General features: G+C 39.1%; 1 protein-coding gene across 1 annotated transcript in view; it reads left to right on the top strand.

Moving 5' to 3' along the window:
• The window catches only part of MAOB (monoamine oxidase B), a 115,852-nt gene that overhangs the window by 17,605 nt on the left and 75,333 nt on the right, over positions 1–22,914 (top strand). The window contains exon 2 of the mRNA XM_003808374.4: positions 21,100–21,194. Coding sequence (XP_003808422.2) covers positions 21,100–21,194 — 95 coding nt within the window. The remainder of the gene's footprint in view (positions 1–21,099; positions 21,195–22,914) is intronic.

The raw sequence follows: 22,914 nt of genomic DNA, 5'->3' as shown, positions 1-22,914 counted from the left end.
TTGTGCTGCCTCCTGGATAGAGGGTAGAGATGCCTGGATTACTGGGTTGCCTGTGTCTCTCATATGCTTTTCTGAGATGGTTGGTGCTGGGAGAGATCCTTTGGGAAAAACTCTTAGCCTGTTCAGCTTCTTTAGGTAAGATGCTGTCCTGAGGCTGACCCAGTTCTGTCTAGTTCTGACCCAGTTCCAAACATTAAGTAGAGCATCCATGTACCATGCCAAGCCATACCCTTCCCGTCCTTTAAAAGCTGACTCTGGGCCATCTTGAGTGTTGAAATCAAACCTAAACCTCCTCTATGTAGTTAATCCCAAAGCCCAAATAAGATATCATATTGTCAGGAATAAATCCACTCATCAAAGTTTATCCATCTATTGTTTGAGGTGACTGTTTCCTGGATTGTAGGTATTCCTGGAAAATAATGTGAAACAAGGTAAGCTTCCAGGAATGAAATGCAAACTAAATGGAAATTAAGACACATTCATAAATGTGTCTCACAAGACCAATGAAGCTAAAACATTTATCACTAAGAAAATGATTATCCAAAACAATTATCCTAAACAGTAAGCATTTGGTAAGTAATATCATATATACGTATACAGATAATGTATGTATGTATTGTATATATATTTATATGTTTATAAAATAAACAAAATGCTTCACATGAAAACTCCAACTAGAGAAAATACGTATATATTTAATGTGTGCATATATGAAATGCGTTTACTTACATGAATATATTTATATATACATATATTTTGACATTATGTTTAACATGTAGTAAGTATTCTCCTTAGCCTAGAGTTACATATAGTGATGCCAAGTTCAATCCCTTAATTGATGAACAATAATTATGTTGTATTCATCAGTTTAAAAAGCATAATATAAACAATGTTATTAAATTCCAAGATTTACACTGTAATCTAATAGAGATGTATTGGTGGTGTTAAAACAGCAATTAAAAGAAATAGCTCCCTAGCCTTGAAAAAATAATATGCATCTTTCTCTCCATCTCCCAATCTGATCATTAGCTTGTAATTGAAGTAAATTTCATAAAATACCAAGTAGTTGACTTTGGGATGGCATTTCTATCAATTTACTTGTATCCATTATTTTTCTGAAATAGAGAAGGTTAGTAGCAATATCAAGGAAGGTGGACTGTGATTTATAGAGAAGTTTGCAATTATGTGACTAAGTGCTTAATTTAGGGATCTCAAAAGTGTAAATTTACAAAGAAAGTTGATCAGTTGTGAAGATAATTCAGGAAATAGTCCAGTAAATGAAATTGCTCATGTAGTATCATGACTAAATAGGGGTTTTTTGACTAATTCTGGGTGAATTATAATTATTTTTATAAGTTCATTTTAAAGACCTACCATTTAAAGACAACCACTCTTAACTTTGGGTATATATTTTTTCCAGCCTCTTAAAAATATATTCATTTATTTTGGCTATGTGTGTGCGCGCACACGTGTACCACACATTTATATTTGCTGTCATAGTATAGACACGATTTTGTATCTTTTCACCTGATTTTCTAACATAAGCATTTTCCATATTATTACAGTCTTTATGAACATAATTTAAGTAACATCAAATAAGGCATACCAAAACCTACTTAACTAATACCAGACTATTGGACGTTATGTATTATGTGTGTGTGTTGTTATTATAAATGACAGTGCACTAAAGATATTCAGAAATAATTACTTTTTCCCATATTTGGTATTCTTCCTTAGGATTGACTCATAAGGTAATAATTCCTGATTTTAAAATATGGACAGTTTAATGTTTTTGACAGATACTGCCAAATTGTTTTTCTCAAGTACTTTACCAATTACTCTTCCAGCCAGCTTTGTTTTATCACACTGTTGGGATCACTTAATAGCATCCTTTGCTTTATCAATCTTTTTCAAATTGAGAGTGAATGTGGTATTCTAACTTGGGAGGTGAAAAATGGTTATTTTTCATTTTTAATTGCTGGCAAAGTCAAATATTTTTCTTGTGTCTCTTATTCAATTATATTTTCTGGGGAGGTTATTTTTATTTCATTTTTTTGACTTGTGGTTAGAATATGGGGTGGAATTCATTCTTCTTTCTGAATGAACCAGTATTTGTTTATGTTTATGTTTCTGAACTGGGTAGGTAACTCATAAAAGAAATGTTTTAGCCAAGCTGTTGAGTTGCATTCTCTGCCTTTAAGAGCCTTTATGCCCTTCCGGTGCATGTATTCAGTGAGTGTCCCAACTACTTCCAGTGTACAGATTTCACACCCAGGTGTATGGCCAATAGCCACAGGGTGAGTCCTGATACTGCAATTAAAGTGGCCTAATCCAATAAGTAGACTTCCTTGAACATATTTTCTGTGTGGTATTAGTGTATGTAAAATTTGTGATGTAATTCTACTGCTTTCACAAGCCTTTAGTGAAACTCAGTGGATTCAAAACTCACTTTTCCTAAGATGACTCCCAAATCTCTATATTTTCAGCTGAGTTAACAAATGTGAAAATAAATAAATGTTTATTGGCTTTGAATTTGGGTCAGTTAAGAGAGACAAGGAATTGGGGAAGCATGAGATAACAGAGGGACATAGTAAGACATAGCACTAAGAATATACATGGAGAACCCCACAAAAATACAATACAGGGTAAAGGAAATAAAGACTCATAGAATCAAACACAAATCCAGAGGGACAAAGAAGCACAGAAGAACATAATATCATTGCATAATTTTCTGGGTTTAGAATTTTGTCACTAAAGACATATAAAATGTTGTAATTTTGCAACTGTGGGTGTAAGGGGTGACATTGCCATTTTGAGTTGGCAAAGGATTTACTTCTTTGTTCAGGAGGAATTTGTAAAGTAGCACGGGTTTCTCGGGTCTGGATTATACCTCCCTTCAACATGACGGAATTGGCCGTTCCTGTTACAGGAGGCTTTACCTTTCAACTTGGGTTGCTGACTCATTTGACAATTTTGGACCATGCCCAAAGCTTGAGAGTACAGAGAGTTTGTTCAAAGTACTTAAAAATAGACACACACACACACACGTTTCAGCTGGAGCATAATGCTAAAATATATTTAAAATGTAAGAAATTTCTGTAAGTAGCTAGTACAGCATTGAATAGGTATCTTTCTTTTCAATAATCTAACAGTGCAGGCCTAGAATTTAAATACCCCAGAGGAATTAATAATTAACAAGGCCCTTAAAATAACTCTTTAAAATTTCAGGTGCTTACATGACATTCAGCAGGGGAAGCATTTTAGTTTTCTGACAAGTGCCCAAAATGGTGTTACTGATGAAAGGAGACTGTAGATTTTAGACATGAGGCAGATAAGCTATGGAGCTGACATTATGCTATTGATATTTGGGGGTCTGTTTTGAATCCTTGTCCAGGTGGAAAACTACCCTTCTGCACTGGTACTTTAAATTTTTTCCTTGACAAAATTTTGTATTAAATTTGCAGTTAAAGAAACATTTGGAACAGAAAATTTGGGACTAAAAATTTTGGAGGATACCTGTGATAAAACGGTCACCTTGACATTAAAATACGTTTTTGATACATCAGGTTTTGAGTAGGAATGCATTCTGATGGCCGCACTAGCGTTAGTTCTTTGCAAAATGAGTTGCTCTTCATCCTTCTGAGGTGAATTAATTGACTCGTCTGAATTCTTTCCTGCCAGTAACAAATATTTGTTGAGGATGGCTACATGCCAGATATTCTCCCGGGTGCTAGGGATAAAGCAGGAAATAACACACGCAAGATCTCTGCTTTCATAGAGCTTATTGTCTAGTTGGTGGAGGGGCAGTCACATAATAAATTACCAAATGGACCAACAAAATAAATACTTAGCTACCTACAAAGTACTGCTAGTGATAAGTTAATCGATGAAAAGTAAAATAGGATGCAGTAATGAAGCAGAGTCAGGAAATACCTCTTCCTTAGAGAGAACATTCAAACTGAGATCTGCGATCCTGAACATGTAACTATCAGGGAGGTGAGCATTACAGAATGTGGGAACAGTTACTGTAAATCCCCTATGGTGGGAACAACCCTTGCATTTTCAAGGAACAGAAAGAAAAACAATGTGGCTGTAGTAGAATGAGCAAGGGGTGGTAGGAAAGACAACTAAGCAAGAGTGAGGTCATATGGGGCCCTGTAAGGTAAGTTACAGGGTGGGACTCCTGTTTGCAATGGAAGTCATTAGAAGATTTGAAATACAGAAGTGTCATGAGTTGGATTTTGTTTTGAAAGATACCCTGAGATGTGTAATTTGAAATCTTAGAAAGGCAAGAATTGAAGGAGTTGCAGGCTTTTGCAGTAGTCCCAAAAAAAGACGATATTGTCTTAGACCAAGATGGTATTAGTAAGAGTGCTGAGAAATGGTTGTATTCAGGTGACACTGACTTGCTGATGTATTGACTGGAGGCCAGAGTGGTCAGGAAGAAAAAGAATCCAGGACAATTCCTGGATTTTGGCCTGAAAAACTGGGTGAATTGTGGTAACATTATTGAGATGGAAATGACTAGAGAGGAACTGATTTGGGAAAGGAAACTTAAAAGCTCTGTTTGGGACATGTTATATTTGACATGATTATTACATAGAGGAAGGCACAATTAAGTAGGCAGTTTACATATCAAGTCTGAAGTTTCAAGGCTATGGAATTGGTTGAGATCACCTGTGAATAATTGAAAAAAGAAGAGGCTCAAAAGTGGAGTCCTGGGACTCTCCAATGTTTAGAGGTTGGGAAGAGAAGAATCCAGCAAAGGTATTTAAGAAGCAGCAATGAGTTAGAGAAGAAACCCATGAAAGCCTGTGGCTCAGAAACAAGTGAAGACAGTGAGTCAAGAGGGAAGGCATGACCAAATACTGCTAAGAGAACAAGTCATTTAAGGACAAAGGTGTGCCCACCAGATTTGGCAATATGAAAATCACTGACATCTTTGACAAGAGCAGTCTCAGTGAAATAGTAGAGATGAAAGTCTGACTGGAGTGAGTTGGGGAAATAGAGATGGGGAAATAGATGCAATGTGTATAGATTATTATTTGAAGAAGTGCTATGAAGGGATTCAAAGGGAAAGGGAGGTATTTGACCACATATTTTTTGAAGCTGGAAGATACCAGAACATGCTCGTGTGCTCATGGTAATGAACCAGGACAGAAGAAGAAATTGATGATGTAGGAGAGAAAATATATGATTAGAGGATCGAAGCCCTGATAGGGATGGAATCTAAAAACTGCATGGAGGATTGGCTTCCTTAAAGAAATAACACTTCATTTAAGTCATAGGAGGTAAAACTTCACATACAGGCAAAGGTGAAGGTGTGTGTATAGGTGGGTTGATTATGGAAAGATGAACAAGTTCTTTTACTTTCTCCATAAAAATGAGGCATGATCATCAGCTGAAGAGGGATGGAGGTGGGATGGTGTCATGTAGGAAGTTTAAGAAGAAAAGCTATAAAGCAGCCATTTTGTACAGTGGAAAATTAAAAACTATTGTTCAAAAATATGATTCATTTAATTGTAGGAAGGCATCTGTCAAATACGGTGGCCTTAATTTCAGAAAAGAGATGTTAAAGTATTCTTTCTGATGATGATTAAGCAAAAGATACTGCTCAGATTGCTCCAGGTTTATGATAAAAATGTTATCGACAGAAAAAAAACACCTGGATTTGTTTTTGATTTGGGGCGACTGAGCAGATAACCTAAAGTGAATGGGGAAACTAGATCTCAGCCACAGGCACCCCTGTAATAATTTGCCCAACCAGCAATAGGTATTTTGTTTTTCTCTAAATCTTTGCACTAGTGGTAATTTTTGTATGCCAGGTCTTCTTCTGATACTTGACCCTGACAACTGCATTCAGGGCATCTCACTGAGATCTATCTAGAATGATTCTTTTTTTAAGTGTAAATTATCTCAAAAGGATTGAACCTAATGATGGTATAAGTAATTTCATCTGAGTTCCATTTGAGGCCTTGTCTTCACAAACATTGCCAGCTTGTTTTGGCTTTTGTTAAATCGTTTTATCAAACCACGAGCTGGGTTTTGGCCAGACATGGAAAGGTTTCAACCTATCTCCAATCTGTTGGTATGAAATAACAGGAAAAGCCTCTTTCCAAAAATAATCCGAGTGAAAAGTTAAAAATTATGGAGCTCCCCAAAGATTCTTGTGCATTTAGATGCAAACTCTGCCTCAGTTTGCCTTCTCCTAGCCTGCCATGGTATCCTCCTTCTTATGGGTGATCTAGTAAGGGATAAAGTATTTACTGCTGTGGAAAATCCACACTAGGGAGTCCTAACACACCCTGGGGCCTGGTTAGGGCAAATTCTCTCGAGGAGGTGACACTTAAACTGATTTTGGGGGATGAGGTGGAATTACATGAAATCTCAGCAGAACGAAGGCATGGAAACACTAAACAGCGCAGAGTGTGAGAAGAACCACAATGAGGGGAAAGGAGTTCAGTGTTGCCAGAGTATAGGATGTGGAGCAGAAGGAAAGAAGGCTAGAGAGATTGGCAGAGGGCAGGTCTTGCTAGGTATTGCAGGGTATTATGGGTAAGATGGGATACGGAACCTGAAAGACTGAAGCATGAAGCCCAGGATTTAGGTTTGAGCTCCTAGCCCAATGACTGGGCCCAAGTGATAAGGCAGAAGGAAACCTGGGAAAATGAGTAGGATTTGATCATGTATTGGTTCAGGTTTGTCAATGAGCCCTACATTGTAAATATGCTTCACATACAGGAGGGAGGAATTTCCTCAGTGGGTTGACAGAAAGCCCTGTTGGGGAATAGGAAGAGCCTCCATCTTTGGAGCCATGCAGGCAGCTGACTTGAATCTGCGAGGGCTCAGGAAAATGGTGTCTGTCTTTGCTGAAGCCACATTCCTATTAATGGAATGAGGCCTAGATGGTAGCTTAGATCAGAGGTTCTAAATTGGTAGCCCATGGACCAAATCTCTCACAAGTTGGGGCTGGCTCGCCAGTGTTTTAAAATTTGATTTTAGTGTTTTTATTCAGCTCTCCAAAGCCCTTGCTGTTGGCTATTGTTTTACACTTGCCCATCTCACACTTTACCTACTATTCTACTCAGCTCCCTGGGACTTTTGGGTTTCCAAGTCCTAACTTAGAATGAAAAATGGAGACGAAATCTTGCCAGAACCTCAATATCTCTGACTCCGAGACAAGTCCAGGCAACGTAACTTCCAGAAGCTAGCACTCAGGAGGTGGGAGGTGGAAGTTGTTTTCAGAGCAGCAAGAAATTGGGGAGGAAATTCTTTGCAGCCATATTGGCAGGGTCTTTCCTTTCTCAGGAAGGCAGAGGCCAGGGTGGGATGGACCGCAGGACTCCAGGAAAGTGCTTTGGGGATGTTAGCCTTGCTGCAAGATTTAATTTTATGTGGAGATGATCACAGAATAGGTAGTTTGTGGCCAGGAGCAGTGGCTCATGCCTGTCATCCCAGCACTTTGGGAGGTTGAGGTGGGCAGATCTTCTGAGGCCGGGAGTTTAAGACCAGCCTGACCAACATGAAGAAACCCCGTCTCTACTAAAAATACAAAATTAGCCAGGCGTGGTGGTGCATGCCGGTAATTCCAGCTACTTGGGAGGCTGAGACAGGAGAATGGCTTGAACCCGGGAGGTAGAGGTTGTGGTGAGCTGAGATTGCGCCATTGCACTCCAGCCTGGGCAACAAGAGCGAAACTCCATCTCTCTCTCTCTCTCTCTCTCTCTCTCTCTCTATATATATATATATATATATTTAAAGAATAGGTAGTTTGTGTTGAGGGGCTGGAGGAGGCTTTCTAGTCAATGGTGTTTGTGATGGGATGCTAGTGGTGTAGAAAGGCCCTGGATCCAATGCTTTTACCTTAAATGAAAAAAAAAAATCTAAATTGTAGTTAAATGGAACAAGAGAAAATAATGTGAAAGTACAGTTGACCCTTGAACAATACAGGCTTGAACTGCTCGGGTCCACTTACATGTGGATTTTCTCTGTCTCTGTCACCCTTGGGGCAGCAAGGCCAGCTCCTCCTCTTCTTCCTCCTCCTCAACCTACTCAACATGAAGACAACAATGATGAAGCCTTTTTGATGATCCACTTCCACTTAATGAATAGCAAATATATTTTTGCTTCCCTGTGATTTCCTTAGTAACATTTTCTTTTCTCTAGCTTACTTTATTGTAAGAATGCAGTATATAATACATATATCATACAAAGTATGTGTTAATGGACTGTCTATGTTATCAGTAAGACTAACGGTAGGCTAACAGTAATTGAGTTTTGGGAGAGCCAAAAGTTATACATGGATTTTTGACTGTACAGGTGGTTGGTGTCCCTAACCCTTGTGTTGTTCAAGCGTCAACTATAGATATAAGCAGAAGGTAAAATCTACTATAATTGAATTTTTAAAACACTAGGATTTCAGCAGTTTCTTTTATCAGGATTAAAATAGTTGAGGGGCCAGGTGTGGTGGCTCATGCCTGTAATCCCAGCACTTTGGGAGGCCAAGGCAGGCGGATTGCCAGAGGTCAGGAGTTCGAGATCAGCCTGGCCAACGTGGCAAAACCCTGTCTCTACTAAAAATACAAAAATTAGCCGGTCATGGTGGCGTGTCCCTTTAATCCCAGCTACTCAGGAGGCTGAGGCAGGAGAATTGCTTGAACCCAGGAGACGGAGATTGCAGTGAGCTGAGATGGTGTCACTGCACTCCGGCCTGGGAGACAGAGCAAGACTCCATCTCCAAAGAAAAAAAAAGTTGAACGCTGCTTAAAAAATCATGTAGAGTTTTGGGGGTTTTTTTGTTTTATATTTATTTTTTATTTTTGCTTTTTCAAGGGCAAATTCCTGAATGCTGGGGGGAGCTGCTGTTTCTCCATGGTGATGGAAGACATGTTTTGTCTCTTTAGATTTAGGCTGCTGCCAGAGACACCGACTGTAGACTAAAGCAGGGAGAATTAGCTCCAAAGCACTGGGACAGAGGCCATCTGCTTGTGAAAGCAGCTTCTAAGAAAACATACCTGTTCCCCTATCCCTTCCTGCTCCTTCCCACAGGTCACTTGCCTTAATGGTGTTTGCCAAGAGAGCCATACCTTTGCCTTTTCTCATTGCATTTGTTTATCTGTTTCAAATTCTGTATGCAAGGCCCATTCTAATTGAGTCAATAAAATAAAATTCTCTAGGAATCTGGTTGTTGTGTTATGACTTCCAAGAGTCCTTGTTTTTGTTCTCTAACTACAGTTATGTATTGTAATACCTTTATGTTGTCTCTCTATTTTAGCAGGAAGGGTGCCACTCAATCCCCAGTGACAGATGAAGAAGCAGTTGTAGCTTGTGCATTGCTGTTTCAATGATACCTTTAGCCCTGGATAATGCCCCTGGTTATGTATGTTGCTCACAGCTTCAGTGCACATACACACATACACACACACACACACACACACACGTATATGCTAGACACTGAGCATGAGTCTGTGCCCTCCTATGTGGGTCAAAGTCTATACACTGTTAGGATGGGACTGTACAGTTTTAATATGAGTCTTTAAGAAAAATATAGGCTTTAAGAAAAGAAGAAGAATCTGCTTGGCTTGTGATTATTGAAGCCAATGTTTTTAATGCCGGAACTGATTCTTCTACCACTTGTGACTTCTGTTTGAAAGTTGCTATTAAGGTCTTAAGGAAAGGATTTTCCCACACACATGTTTCTGAATAACCTATTCTGGTCAAGTTCACAGTCTTGACCTGCCACCATGTTTCATCCTACCTGGTCTGGGTGCCCAGAGACCTGGAGCATCTGAGCTGGCAGGATGGAACTTCTTGTGCCTGGGCGTGCCAAAACTTTTCCTTGACACTGAGAAAGACAATGAGGCTCTGAAGCCAGAAAATGTCTCGGTGAGTTGAATAGTTACATAAATGTCATTGACAATCATTGAATTTTAAAGTAGAGTTTAATGAGACTTAAACATTGTACACTTTAAAAATGCTACAGAATTTGTATGAAGCATAGGACTTGTATAATCTTGGCAATGGCTAATTTTTTGATGCGAAGTTCAGGAAGCTTTATTTCTCACTTAAGTTCTAGATTATTCACATCCCCTCATTATTATTTACTGCTCTGTGTTGAATGGAGAAAGGCCTCTCCTTTATTGTGTTGCTTACAGCTCCAAAGCTGGAACTTAGATTTCATTTTATTTTACTTTAAGTTCTGGGATGCATGTGCAGAACATGCAGGTTTGTTACATAGGTATACATATGCCATGGTGGCTTGCTGCACCTATCAACCTGTCATCTAGGTTTTAAGCCTTGCATGCATTAGGTATTTGTCCTGAAGCTCTCCCTCCCATTTCCCCCACCCCCTTACAGGCCCCGGTGTGTGATGTTTCCCTCCCTGTGTCCATGTGTTCTCATTGTTCAACTCCCACTTATGAATAAGAACATGTGGTGTTTGTTTTTCTGTTCCTGTGTTAGTTTGCTGAGAATGATGGTTTCCAGCTTCATCCACGTTCCTGCAAAGGACATTAACTCATTGTTTTTATGGCTGCACAGTATTCTATGGTGTATATGTGCCACATGTTCTTTATCCAATCTATCAGTGATGGGCATTTGGGTTAGAACTGAGATTATTAAGCTTTGTCACTATGAGGCTCACCCAACTGCTTACTTAACATCTGTTTGGGCTAATGCCCCATTTCCCAGTTCCAACAGGTCACTCGAAATAGTGCTTCTGCTAGGAACTCCCTCTCTGCTCTCTTACCCTCTCCCAACTTCTCAGCACTACTGACAACATAAGAAAAACCATTCTGGAGTGGCTACCCAGGGTTTTCATCACCATGTTATCCCCAAATAAGCCCAAATAAGTTTAATTAACAATGAAGTTAGTTAGTACAGAAGATAACATTTCCCATGTATATTAGTTGGCTAGGGCTGCTGTGACAAAATTCCACACCCTGGGTGGCTTATGACAACAGAAATGTATTGTCATATGGTTCTGGAGGCTGGAAGCCCAAGATCAAAGTGTTTGCAGAGTTGGTTCCTTCTAGGGATGTGAGGGAGAATCTGTGCCATGCCTCTCCCTTAGTGTCTGGTGGTTTGCTGGCGATCTTTAGTGCCTCTTGGCTTATAGAGGCATCACTCTATCTCTGCCTTCATCTTTGCATGGAGTTCTCCCTATGTGCATGTCTCTGTTTCCAAATTTCCTCCTTTTACAAGGACACCAGTGAGGTTGGTCTAGGGCCCACAATACTGACCTCATTTTAACTTGATTACCTCTGTAAAGACTATCTCCATATAAGGTCACATTCTGAGGTCCTAGGGGATTGGAACTTCAACATATGAATTTTGAGGCATACTCAATTCATTTCACAACACCATGTTACCCAAATTTACTCATCTGGCCATCTTCCAGCTCCTCAGAGGTGGCAGCACACTTTCCCTTCCTCCTTGCTCTAGCTGAGGGCATTGCCCCCAGGCCTATCTTTGGTGTACCCTTTCCTGGGTGATCCTGCCAGACTGCATGGCCAGAAAAAAAACAGGGGAACTTTCCCTGTCCTTTTCCTTCTCATTTCATCGTTTTCTTTTCTTTCTTTTTTTTTTTTTTTTTTGAGACAGACTCTTGCTCTGTCGCCCAGGCTGGAGTGCAGTGGTGCGATCTCGGCTCATTGCAACCTCCGCCTCCCGGGTTCACGCCATTCTCCTGCCTCAGCCTCCCGAGCAGCTGGGACCACAGGCGCTTGCCACCACGCCTGGCTAATTTTTTGTATTTTCAGTAGAGATGGGGTTTCACATCGTGATCCGCCCGCCTCGGCCTCCTAAAGTGCTGGGATTACAGGCATGAGCCACCGCGCCTGGCCCATCATTTTCTACTTTTCTGTAACTTGGCTGTACCAAATGCACTTCTGACCTCCCCAGGAAGCTCCCTTTCCAAATATCTGTAGTTACCCTCTTCCTTGCCTTCATGGTGCCTCTTCTGTTAGGCTTTGTTCTTTTCTAGAGGCACATCATGTTTTGGATATCACTCTAAGGAACCCACCACCAGTTTTAGCCACATTGACCAAATTGACCAGTTGCTTTAGGTATGTTTTTGAAAAAATATAAGGAGAACTTTCCGCCCTCAAGAGAATCACTTTTGTCCCCTGTTGCCCAATAAGTTATTAAAGACTAAGAAATTATATAAATGGTATATAGTATCTTTATGGAATTATGTGATACATTAACTTGGGGCTCTGAACAAGTCCAGCGGAATAGAAACCAGTTTAACTTTTTTCCAGAATTCTCTTATTATGAAATTTTTCAAAGAATTATACAGTCAACACTCATATACCAACCAACTAGACTCCACAATTAATGTTTTTGCTATATTTGCTTTATTCCAGTATATCCAACTATTTATCCCTCTCTCCATCTATCAGTCTCTCTTGATTTTTGATGCATTTCAAAGTAAGTTACAGACATCATGACATTTCATCCCTAATTATCTTAGCACATCTATCCCTAAACAGCTTTGTTTAAATCAGCATTTCCTTATCGTATATGAACACAAAAAAACCACATATTTTTATTCACATCTATTGGTGACACCCAAATTTTAAGCTCCACAGGGCAGACTTTGGGCTAGATGCTTTGGGGTCATAAAGATACTACCTCTGTAATGAAATCTCAGTTTATGTGACATTGCCACCCTGTCTCATTTGGGTTGATCACAGACTGAAAGGGGCCTAATTTAATCACCTTATTTTATAGATGGGGAAAGTGAGTCCCAGAAAGGTGGGGGCTCTTGTCTGAGGTTATGCAGCCAGGAGGTGGCCTTTTGGGCATAAAGCTTTTTCTACTGAAGGGCAAAGTCCTGCCTTCTTCTTGACCAGGTGGTGTTTTCATTTGGTTCTGGTCCTTGCACACTGCTGACTACCTTAGTCTTTGTTTCACAGGTTCTTGTTGGGGCAGACTCACTAGGCTCCTAGAAGATGGAAGCAGGGCCAGCCTTTGGCATCACTGAATGACTCCTTTGTAATTTTATTTCTTCCAATCACTGATTACATCACACTCAGACTTCTTTTCCTTGGCACCTCCCACATGTTGTCCTCTTTTTCTAGATTTCCTAATCTGTCTTCTCCTTTCTGGTGAAAGGGGATGTTTTCCTGGAGACGTAGTCAGCATACTCTATAGCAGACTTCTAACCCTCTTCATGACATTTGTAACACCCATCACAAAATGGGATCTGGGGAGGGGGTCACCCAAAGCAGAAACGGTAGCTCTTCAGTTTTATATTCTTCCTTAAAGATGCTTGTGATTCTAAAAATTGTGTTGGTAATCCGTAGAAGGGCTACTATCATAGTAGTGAAATATTTCATCCTCAGATCCCCATCAAAGAAATGATCATGGCATTTTAGAATAACTGAGGGAGTACAATTGCTTAAAGAAATGGATACCCCATTTACCTCAATGTGATTATTACACATTGTATGCCTGTGTCAGAATATTTCATGTGCCCCATAAATACATCCGCCTACTATGTACCCATAAAAATTAAAAATAAAAAAGGAAATGATCATGGCATCATATAATTATCTTCTATACTTAAAAAAAATTTTTCTTGAGAGTATGTTTATTTATTCATACACACTTCCTCTAATTCCCAGAAGGATTTGAGGCAGGTAAATTAAAAGTTTACTTTTATTTAACAGTTTTTATAATGAATAATATAGCACACAAACCCGAGAAAGACAAAGCTGTAATTTCTGGGTTTGATTCCTTTATTCATGGGAGACTATGTTGAGATAAAGCAAAAACAAATTTTGTCTTCCACGATTACAATACATAAAAGATAGTCAACTCCTTTCAAACAACAAAGGGTAGAGACAAAAGCTTGGTTATTAAACAAGACTCATTATGATTGCTGACATTTTAGAAAATGCAATCATTTGCATATAAACTGTGATGAAGAGACAATTTTTATGGTTTTAGACATATTCTGAAAGACCTTGGAAGGCAATCTCATTCTAGTATCTCAAAGCGGCTGCATCTGGAGAAAGGTTTCTATGGCAACTTATGAAAGCTTGATGTTTTTTATCTTTTTCAAGAGCATAAATCATCCCACGGCCTGAGGCTTCAGTAAAGGTCTCCATTATTTTACAAGCTATTGCCATTTGTTTTCATGTTATATATTTTGATTGTCTTAGAGGAAAGAGAGCAAAGGTTATCATGTTTCCGAGAAGGCTTGGAGTCTATTTTCTCTTTTTTTTCATTTTGTGGGACAAGACGTGAATAACATCATTCTGAACATTGCTTCTCAATGATCAAAATGATGGTACACATTGCAATATTTGGTTTATGTCATGTGTTGTTTAGATTTTCCCCAAAATTGTGACTGGTGCATTCTCAGGAAGACAAGCCAGTTTGAACTTAAAGAGGAGGAACTATTAGGCCAAAACACCTCCTAATGTGTAGTTCAGTAGAGATGCCCTGGAGAATGCTGCACTGTTCCACATGCCTGCAAATATTCCTCTAATGATACAGTCCCAAGGCTTTGGACATCGGTAGACTCCAGGTGATTTTTATCAACATATTCTTTCCAAGAAAGTTAATTTAAAAATTCTGATTTTAAAACTCTGCATGTTTCAAGAATTTTGTTTTAGCAACATGGATCTCTGTATGTTATAGGAGGTAATAAGGCTGAGGCAACACCCATTAAGACAAAGAAACAGAACCAGGTTTCAGACCTAGCTCTGCCATTGCTAGGTGTATAACTGTGAGCAAACCCTTGAATCTCTTCGAACCTCCTTTTACTAATCCGAAAAATAGGAGTAACGATGCCAGATTCATGGCATTATTGTTAAGGATTGAATGCGTGTGAGTGCTGGAAACTGTGCAATGCTGTACAAATGTAAGGTGGTTATTACTGTTGGCTGGCTGTCTTTCTTTCCCTTTGAAAGAGTCAAAAGTTTATGTTACCATTTCTGGATGACCAGAGGAAATCAGTTTCAGTATGTCTTAAGTATTTTAGTTTCTTATACTGTATTTAAAATACTTATACAGACACTGATCACTACAGCCGTTTATTTATTTATTTACTCAGTAATCAAATGTCACTCCTGTAGAAGGGTATTAAATAAATTCATTCAACAAACATTTAAGTGCCAACTGTGTACTAGCATTGAGGAGACAAAGAATAGACAATTAAATTCTTATTGTTCAGGAAATAAAAGTTTTCTGAGCTTCAAGGCCACAGCATAAGCTGTTCAGGTGGTGCCCTGCCCAAGGGCATTCGGCTGATGAAGTAGAAGGGGGATGTAATGCAGTCCCCTACTCTGCCAGCCAAGCCGTTTGCATGCACCTTGTGAGCTGCATTCGCCTGAATGAAGGACATGTTTTGGAAATTTACTAGCCAGGAGTGTGTGCCTTCTTGCAATTTACACGAAGGCATGCATGAATGTGCTAGCAGTGGCCCTGATGCTTGTATGATCCGTGATGTTAAAGGGAAGATTTGCAATGTTTCACTGTGAAATATGATGAAGGCTGCTGGCGTGCTTGTTATCTGGAGTCAGATTGCCTGAATTTGAATACTGGCTCTGCTACTTGCTAGCTGTGTGACCTTTGTGCACATTACTTGGCCTCTCTATGCTTCATTTTCTACATCTGCCTGCCTCATAGTTATTGGGAGGATAAATAAGTTCTTAAAACACATAGAATAGCAGCTGGCACACGGTCAATGCTCAAAATGTTAGCTGTTTTCAGTGATGGCTTTACTGTTCAGGGTCTCCTTGCTACTCTGTGTTGAAAAGTTCAACAATTAACATCTAAATTCTACCTACAAAAACCACTTTTCTTTTATGAATTTGATGTCAAATTGGTGATATTTATCTCCTTACCTCAGATCTTTTTGGTGTGTGTTTGTGTTAAATAACTAGAAAGTATTCTCTTCAGAGAAATCAGAGAATTCCAGTTATTTGATGAGAAGATGACTTGGTAGTTTTTAGAATTTTCTGATAAAACCATTGCTCTGTCAGAGTGATAGAGGTGATGAGGGATGTTTGCATATTCTTGGCTTTTATAATCCCAGCACTTTGGGAGGCCGAGGCAGGCAGATCACCTGAGGTCAGGTGTTCGAGACCAGGCTGGCCAACATGGTGAAACCCCATCTCTACAAAAAGTACAAAACTTAGCCGGCCGTAGTGGTGCTTGCGTGTAATCCCAGCTACTTGGGGAGGCTGAGGCAGGAGAATCACTTGAACTCAGGAGGCAGAGGTTGCAGTGAGCCAAGATTGCGCCACTGCACTCCAGCCTGGGTGACAGAGTGAGACTTCGTCTCAACAAAACAAAACAAAACAAAAACAAACAAACAAAAATGACAACAACAACATAAAAAAAAAAAAAACAGTCCCAAGGGAATGCCTATATAGTTTACCAGGATTACAATAGGGATTCTTTGAGGCATAGTGAATTTCATTGTCAATTTTGGTTAACATGATTCCCTCTCTCTCTTTTCATAACTTTAAACTGGGAAAGAGTCCTTATGTAGTATTTTCAAGACTATTAACTTTGCATTTTAATTTTTTAAAAAAGTTTTGTTGCATATCAAATTTTGATATGAAGAGTGTGAAACAGATTGACAAAGCCAAGCATGAGGCAGGTGGTGATTTTGATTTTACCCCTCCCTTTGTATTCTGGCTCCTCTAACTGCCCTTAAGACACTGTAAAGAGGGCACTTCTGTGTTACTGCCACTGTGTATTTCCCAGTCTCCCACAGCATCTAACTTGGGCCATTTTCTTGGCAAAAAACTAAAAGTGCAGAATGCTAATCATGTTGTACATCACTGATTTCTAAGTATTTAAAAAAATTTGGGTGTCTACTCGTAATTGAGATTGTCATCACTTTTACGAAACCTTTTCCAAGTAAACTTCTCAGAAGAGAGATGCAATATTTTTATAATTTCATAACATCAAATATTAGTCTACCATTATTTGTGTGTGCTGTGCTATGGTTATTCATCCAAGGGCCTGTCATGGGGACATCGGGACTGCTTCTGAAAGTGCCAAATTACCATTTGGTTGTGAGATTATAATTGATACTGCATGTTAAATTCAAGTGTCATTAGCTTTTTAAAAAGATGAAGTGATGATAAGCTTGCTCCTAAATTGTTTGCAAAGGTTAAATATCTAAGAGAAAAGCTGGTATTTAAGATTCTTATATTTAGTCAGATAGTAGAATGTTTTAAGACACTTTATATCAATCAGTGTATATGTAGAGTTACTGTGTTTTTAATTTTTTGTTTTTTGTCCAAGGGTAGTGGCTAAGAGTTCAGGTTTTGGGTTGAACTCTGACTCTGCCACTTACTAATTGCGTAACCTACAGTTAAGTCACTGAATGTCTCTAAGCTGCCATTTTTTCTTTTTAAAATGAGGATAATAATATTCCTCAGCATTGTGGTAAGGATCAGTTGAGCTTTTTGTGTAAAGCGCTTCACCCAGACCAAAGTGCTTCATGCGTTATGATGGTGGCTGTTATTACTCTGGGCATTTTATTTTATTTTATTTTTTTAAGACAGAGTCTCACTCTGTCACCCAGGCTGGAGTGCAGTGGCATGGTCTTGGCTCACTGCAACCTCCGCCTCCCAGATTCAAGTAATTCTCCCTGCTTCAGCCTACCGAGTAGTTGGGATTACAGGTGCCTGCCACCACACCCGGGTAATTTTCGTATTTTTAGTAGAGATGGGGTTTCCCCATGTTAGCCAGGCTGGTCTTGAACTCCTGACCTCAGGTGATCTGCCTGCCTCGGCTTCCCAAAGTGCTGGGATTACAGGCGTAAGCCACCGTGCCTGGCCGGTATTTTCATTTTTAACAAACAAATTGTTAATTGCATTATATCAGGAGATTATTGCATAAGTGTTTAAACAGTGGCGATTACATTGTCTAATGTTTTTAAGGCAAATGTATTTCTGCTACTGTATGATTTTTTTTTGCAATAGTATTGCACTCGAAAATTTTCATACTTCCCAGAGGATATACCATCTCTCATATTTTTGTTTCTATGGCAAAATGTATTAAAAGTTCCAAACAACCAACATAGAAAAGAACTCTTGGGAAATAACTGTCTTTAGGTGAGGGATGCTCTGTAGAGTTCATTGTTTGCTTAGTCCTTGAGCAGTCAAACTATTAGTCCTTTTATCAGTCATCACTGAGGGAGGTTTTTGAGCTACCTCTTCTAGATAATCTTAATCACCTCTTGACCAGACTCCAACTCAGTTTCCTATGTACCCTAAAATTCCCTCCTTCTAAATTGCAGTGACTTCCCTAAGCCACTGATATTTGGACCAATTTTTTTTTCAGATCAATTTCTGTCAATTGATTTCCAACAAGCCTCTTGACTACCCCCTATGAACATTAGTGAGCTAAATTGTAAGTTACTTCCAGCAACATATTTTTGTGTTGCCCTTTTTAAAGATATTTTTGTAATTTTCTGTTTATAATTGTTTAAGGTACATGAGCATAGAGAACTCCGTTCAATGATTTGATAAGTCTTTTGTTTGTTTTAATAACTGTTTATATTTAACATCAGATATTATTGGGTAAATGCATTTACTAAAAGACGGTACCTTTTGTGGAATATAAAATGCTAGTGTATACAAGTAACGATGTATTTCCTTCTGAACCCTTTTGTTTAAGCCTCAGCATGCTCAAGCGGTTTATCTAAATTCAGTGATAACAGCTGTTACTATGGCTGCATGTTATTTCATTTGTTGAATTGATGCTTGGTAAGAAAAATGTCATTGAATTGTTTGCAATTTTGAATTTAAATAGAAGTGCTTTTTTTCCTTATGGAGGTAAAATTAGGAAACTGGGGTTATAAATCCTGTGCCCTGTATTCCTAAATCAAGGTTGTGCAATGCTTGTGTGCACTGCATGGGGTTCATGGACTTTGGAACTGTTATCCCATCAGCAACTGGAAGCATTGGCTCTGCCTCCGGTGACAGGAATGGGAAGATGGATTAACTCAAATAATGAAATGTCAAATCAGCCTCTCTAAAAAATGGGAATTCCTCCTTTAAGATCACTGATAGACGGTGACTAAAGCCTTGGCTTTTCATTATGGTTTTAATGTGGGCTCATATTTTATGTTATATGGATTCTTATAAACCACAACATATAAGTGTGTCTTAAAAACAAGCTGATCCAAAAAAGTGAGAAATATCTTTTGAAGTGTAATTTCTCTTTGTAGCAAAAATTGGAAGATGCAATCAATGAAGAGGATGGCCATGGGGGTCCGGGGAAGACAGTGTTGTATAATGGCTGTGAATACAGATGCTGCAGTTAAACTGGCTTTGTCACCTACTCCTTATGCGACCTTGGACATCTCTTTGGGCTTCGATTTTCTCGGCCATAAAATGGGAATGTCAACAGTACTTATCTCATGGGGTCGTAGAAGTTCATTGAATTAATTTATTAAAACACTTAGAACCCAGTATAATAAGAGTATTAGCTATTTTATAGGAATCTTTTTAATTTTGCAGTAGTGGTGTCTAAAAGTCACAGAACTATTATTTTTGAAAGACAAGATAGAAGCGGTTTTATTTACGTTGTAAGGCATGAGAGCATCTTGGCATGGCCTTAATATTTGGTCTCATAAAGCAAATGAGGAAGGTAATTGGAACTGAGCACATTCAGCCCACTATCATGGGAAGAGCACCAGGTTTCTGTTCTCTGAGAAAGCTTGCTAAATTCTGTAAGAGTGCTTTTTAAAAAAAATACAGTATTTTAAGAGCTTTGAGGTCAAAAACTACATCCAGGATGGATTAGTACCCCAAACTTTATACATGTACTCCACACTATGCTTTGTCCTTTGTCAAAACGTATTGAACTCTGCATTAATGGATGTATCAGTCAGGGTTCTCCAGAAAGACAGAACCAGTAGGATACATAGAAGAATACATGTACTGGGGGAATTGGCTCCCACCATCACACAGATAGAGGAGCCCCATGATAGGCTGACTGTGAGCTGGAGCATCAGAGAAGCTGGCTTAGTCTGGAAGCCTCAGAACCAGGGAAGCTAATGGTGCAGCTCCCAGTCCGAGGCCAAAAGCCCGAGAGCCCACTGGAGGTCACTGGTGCAAGTCCCAGAGTCCAAAACCTGGAGTCTGATGTCCAAAGGCAGGAGGAGAACAAGCATCCCGCTCCAGAAGAGAGAGTGAGGGCAGAGACAGAGAGAGTCCCCTCTTCTTTCACCTGTTTGCCCCTGCAGGGCCCCAGCCGATTGGATTGGATGGTGCCCACTACATTGAGAGCAGGTTTTCCTCTCCCAGTCTGCCAACTCCCATGCCAGTTTCTTCTGGAAACACCCTCACAGGGACACCCAGAAACAATGCTTCACCTGCCATCTAGGTATCCCACAGTCAAGTTGACACCTAAAATTAACCATCACAATGGGTAAAGTTTATTGCATGTACATTTACCTCAGTAAAGCTGTGGGTTTTTTTAAGAGCTAAATTCATGGTGGTGAGAATGTAATAGGCATTCACTAAGTATTTTTGACTAAATTAATAGTTAAATTAGTCATGAATGGAATTATTTCATTCTTCAGTGATGGGTCATATCAGGAAATCCAGATGCATAAGGGGTCGAATTTTACCTCCTTGATTTTGAAACTTTACGTCAACTTCTAAAAGTCCAACTTTAATGTAAATCCCAGTTCCTGGCACACGCTTTGAAGGCCCACTGTCCCTCAGTATACCGGTTTTTCATATTTACCCTGAGAATGAAGTCAGTGACTGGACTTAGTCCTGTGTCTGCGACTCATATATTTCTCTTGAGCATGGCCTTGTGTTCTCATTTATGTTATCAGACATGCAATTTAGTCATTAAAATAGATATTTTGATATAGTGGCAGAGGATGTGTTTAAGATTTGAGAAATTTACCAAAAAATGAAATCCCTTTTGTCGTTTCCAGAAACATCAGACTCTGGGCCTCTATTGACACACCATATCCACTTGTAAGTTGAATGTAACAATAGGCTGTGCACGTGAGCCAGCATGGACTTTTCTCATTGGCTGTTAGCATGAGGAGCTTGTCTGGCATCCTTGTATTTGATCCTGATGTCTTACTGTCTTTTCTCCCAGGTATGGCAGCAGCCAAACTTCTGCATGACTCTGGACTGAATGTGGTTGTTCTGGAAGCCCGGGACCGTGTGGGAGGCAGGACTTACACTCTTAGGGTAAGGCATTAAGAATCCGGTGGACAAATGTGGGACTGAAGCTGAGTTTGGGGTTTCATTTTTGTCTTTTTCCCCAAAAGTCTTCAATTTCATTTGACTCTAAGAGGGTGAAAATAACTCTGAAACATTCTTCACAGCCTCTCTCCCAGTTTGCCTTCCTTTCAATTCTTCTGTTCCTTTTTGTCTTTTCATCTCATGATATTTGGCCTCATAGAGTTAGGATTGAGTAAGAGGGAAATGGACAGATATGTGTGTGCCTCTGTGTGTGTGTGTGTGTGTGTGAGAGAGAGAGAGAGAGAGAGAGAGACAGAGAGAGAAATAGGAAGAAAAATAACATAATTATATGTACTTTCCACTCCTAACTTCGATGCTTCCTTCACACCAACACAATCATTCTAATCATACAAACTAAACTTTTTTGGAGAGACTTTCTTCCATTTTTAAATTTATTATTTAAATTTTATTTTAACAAATCATAATTGTATTACATTTATGGAGTACAATGTGATGTTTTCACCATATGTATACAATGTGGAGTGATTAAATCAAGCTAAATTAACATATTCAGCACCTCACTTTCTTGACATTTTTTGTGGTGATACATTTGAAATTTACTCTGTTATTTTGAAATGCACAATACATTATTATTACTACAGTTACTGTGCAATGGATTTCAAAACTTATTCTTCCTGTCTAGCTAAAATTTTGTACCCTTCCTGTCTAGCTAAAATTTTGTACTCCTCATTCCCTCAGTTCTCACCCCCCAGCCCCTGATAATATTCATTTTGCTCTCTACTTCTATGAATTCAATGTGGTTTAGATTCCACTTATAAGTCTTTCTGTGCCTGGCTTATTTCACTTAGCATAATGTCCTCCAAATTCATCTATGTTGTCCCAAATGACATTTCTTTATTTTTAAAGGCTGAATAGTATTTCATTGTGTGTATATACCAAGTCTTCCTCATCCATTTATCCACTGATGGACACTTAGGGTGATTTCATATCATGGCTACTGTAGATAATGCTGCAATGAACATGGGTGTGCAGATATCTCTTTGACATATTGACTTCAATTCTTTTGGATATATTCCCAAAAATGGGATTGCTGAATTATGCGGTAGTTCTATTTTTAGTTTTCCATTTTTAGTTTTCTGAGGAACCTCCATACTGTTTTCTGTAATAGCTGTACTGATTTACATTCCCACCGATAGTGTACAAGGGTTCCCTTTTCTCTTCATCCTTGACAACACTGATTATTTTTCCTCTTTTTGATAAAAGCCATTTTAACAGGTGTGAGGTGATATCTCATTTTGGTTTTAATTTGGATTTCCCTAATGATTAGTGGTGCTGAACTTTTTCCATGAACCTGTTGGCCATTTGCATGTCTTCTTTTGAGAAGTGTCTGTTCAGTTCCTTTGCCCATTCTTTAAAAATCTGGTTATTTGTCTCTTGCTATTGAGTTGTTTGAGTTTCTTATATAATTTGGATATTAACCTCTTATCAGATGTACGGCTTGCAAATATGTAAAGAAAACTATCATTTTATTAATTGTTCTTTTGCTGTGCAGGAGCTTTGTAGTTTGATGCAATTCCATTTGTCTGTTTTTGCTTTTTTTCCTGATCTTTCAGGGCCATATCCAAAAAATCATTTCCCTGACTAGTGTCATGGAGCTTTCCCCTTGTTTTCTTCAAGTAATTTTGCCGTTTCAGGTCTCGTGTTT

This window comes from Pan paniscus, chromosome X (genome assembly GCF_029289425.2).
Source record: "Pan paniscus chromosome X, NHGRI_mPanPan1-v2.0_pri, whole genome shotgun sequence".
In the NCBI taxonomy this organism is placed as follows: Eukaryota; Metazoa; Chordata; class Mammalia; order Primates; family Hominidae; genus Pan; species Pan paniscus.
This window is presented reverse-complemented; position numbering and strand designations above follow the sequence as displayed.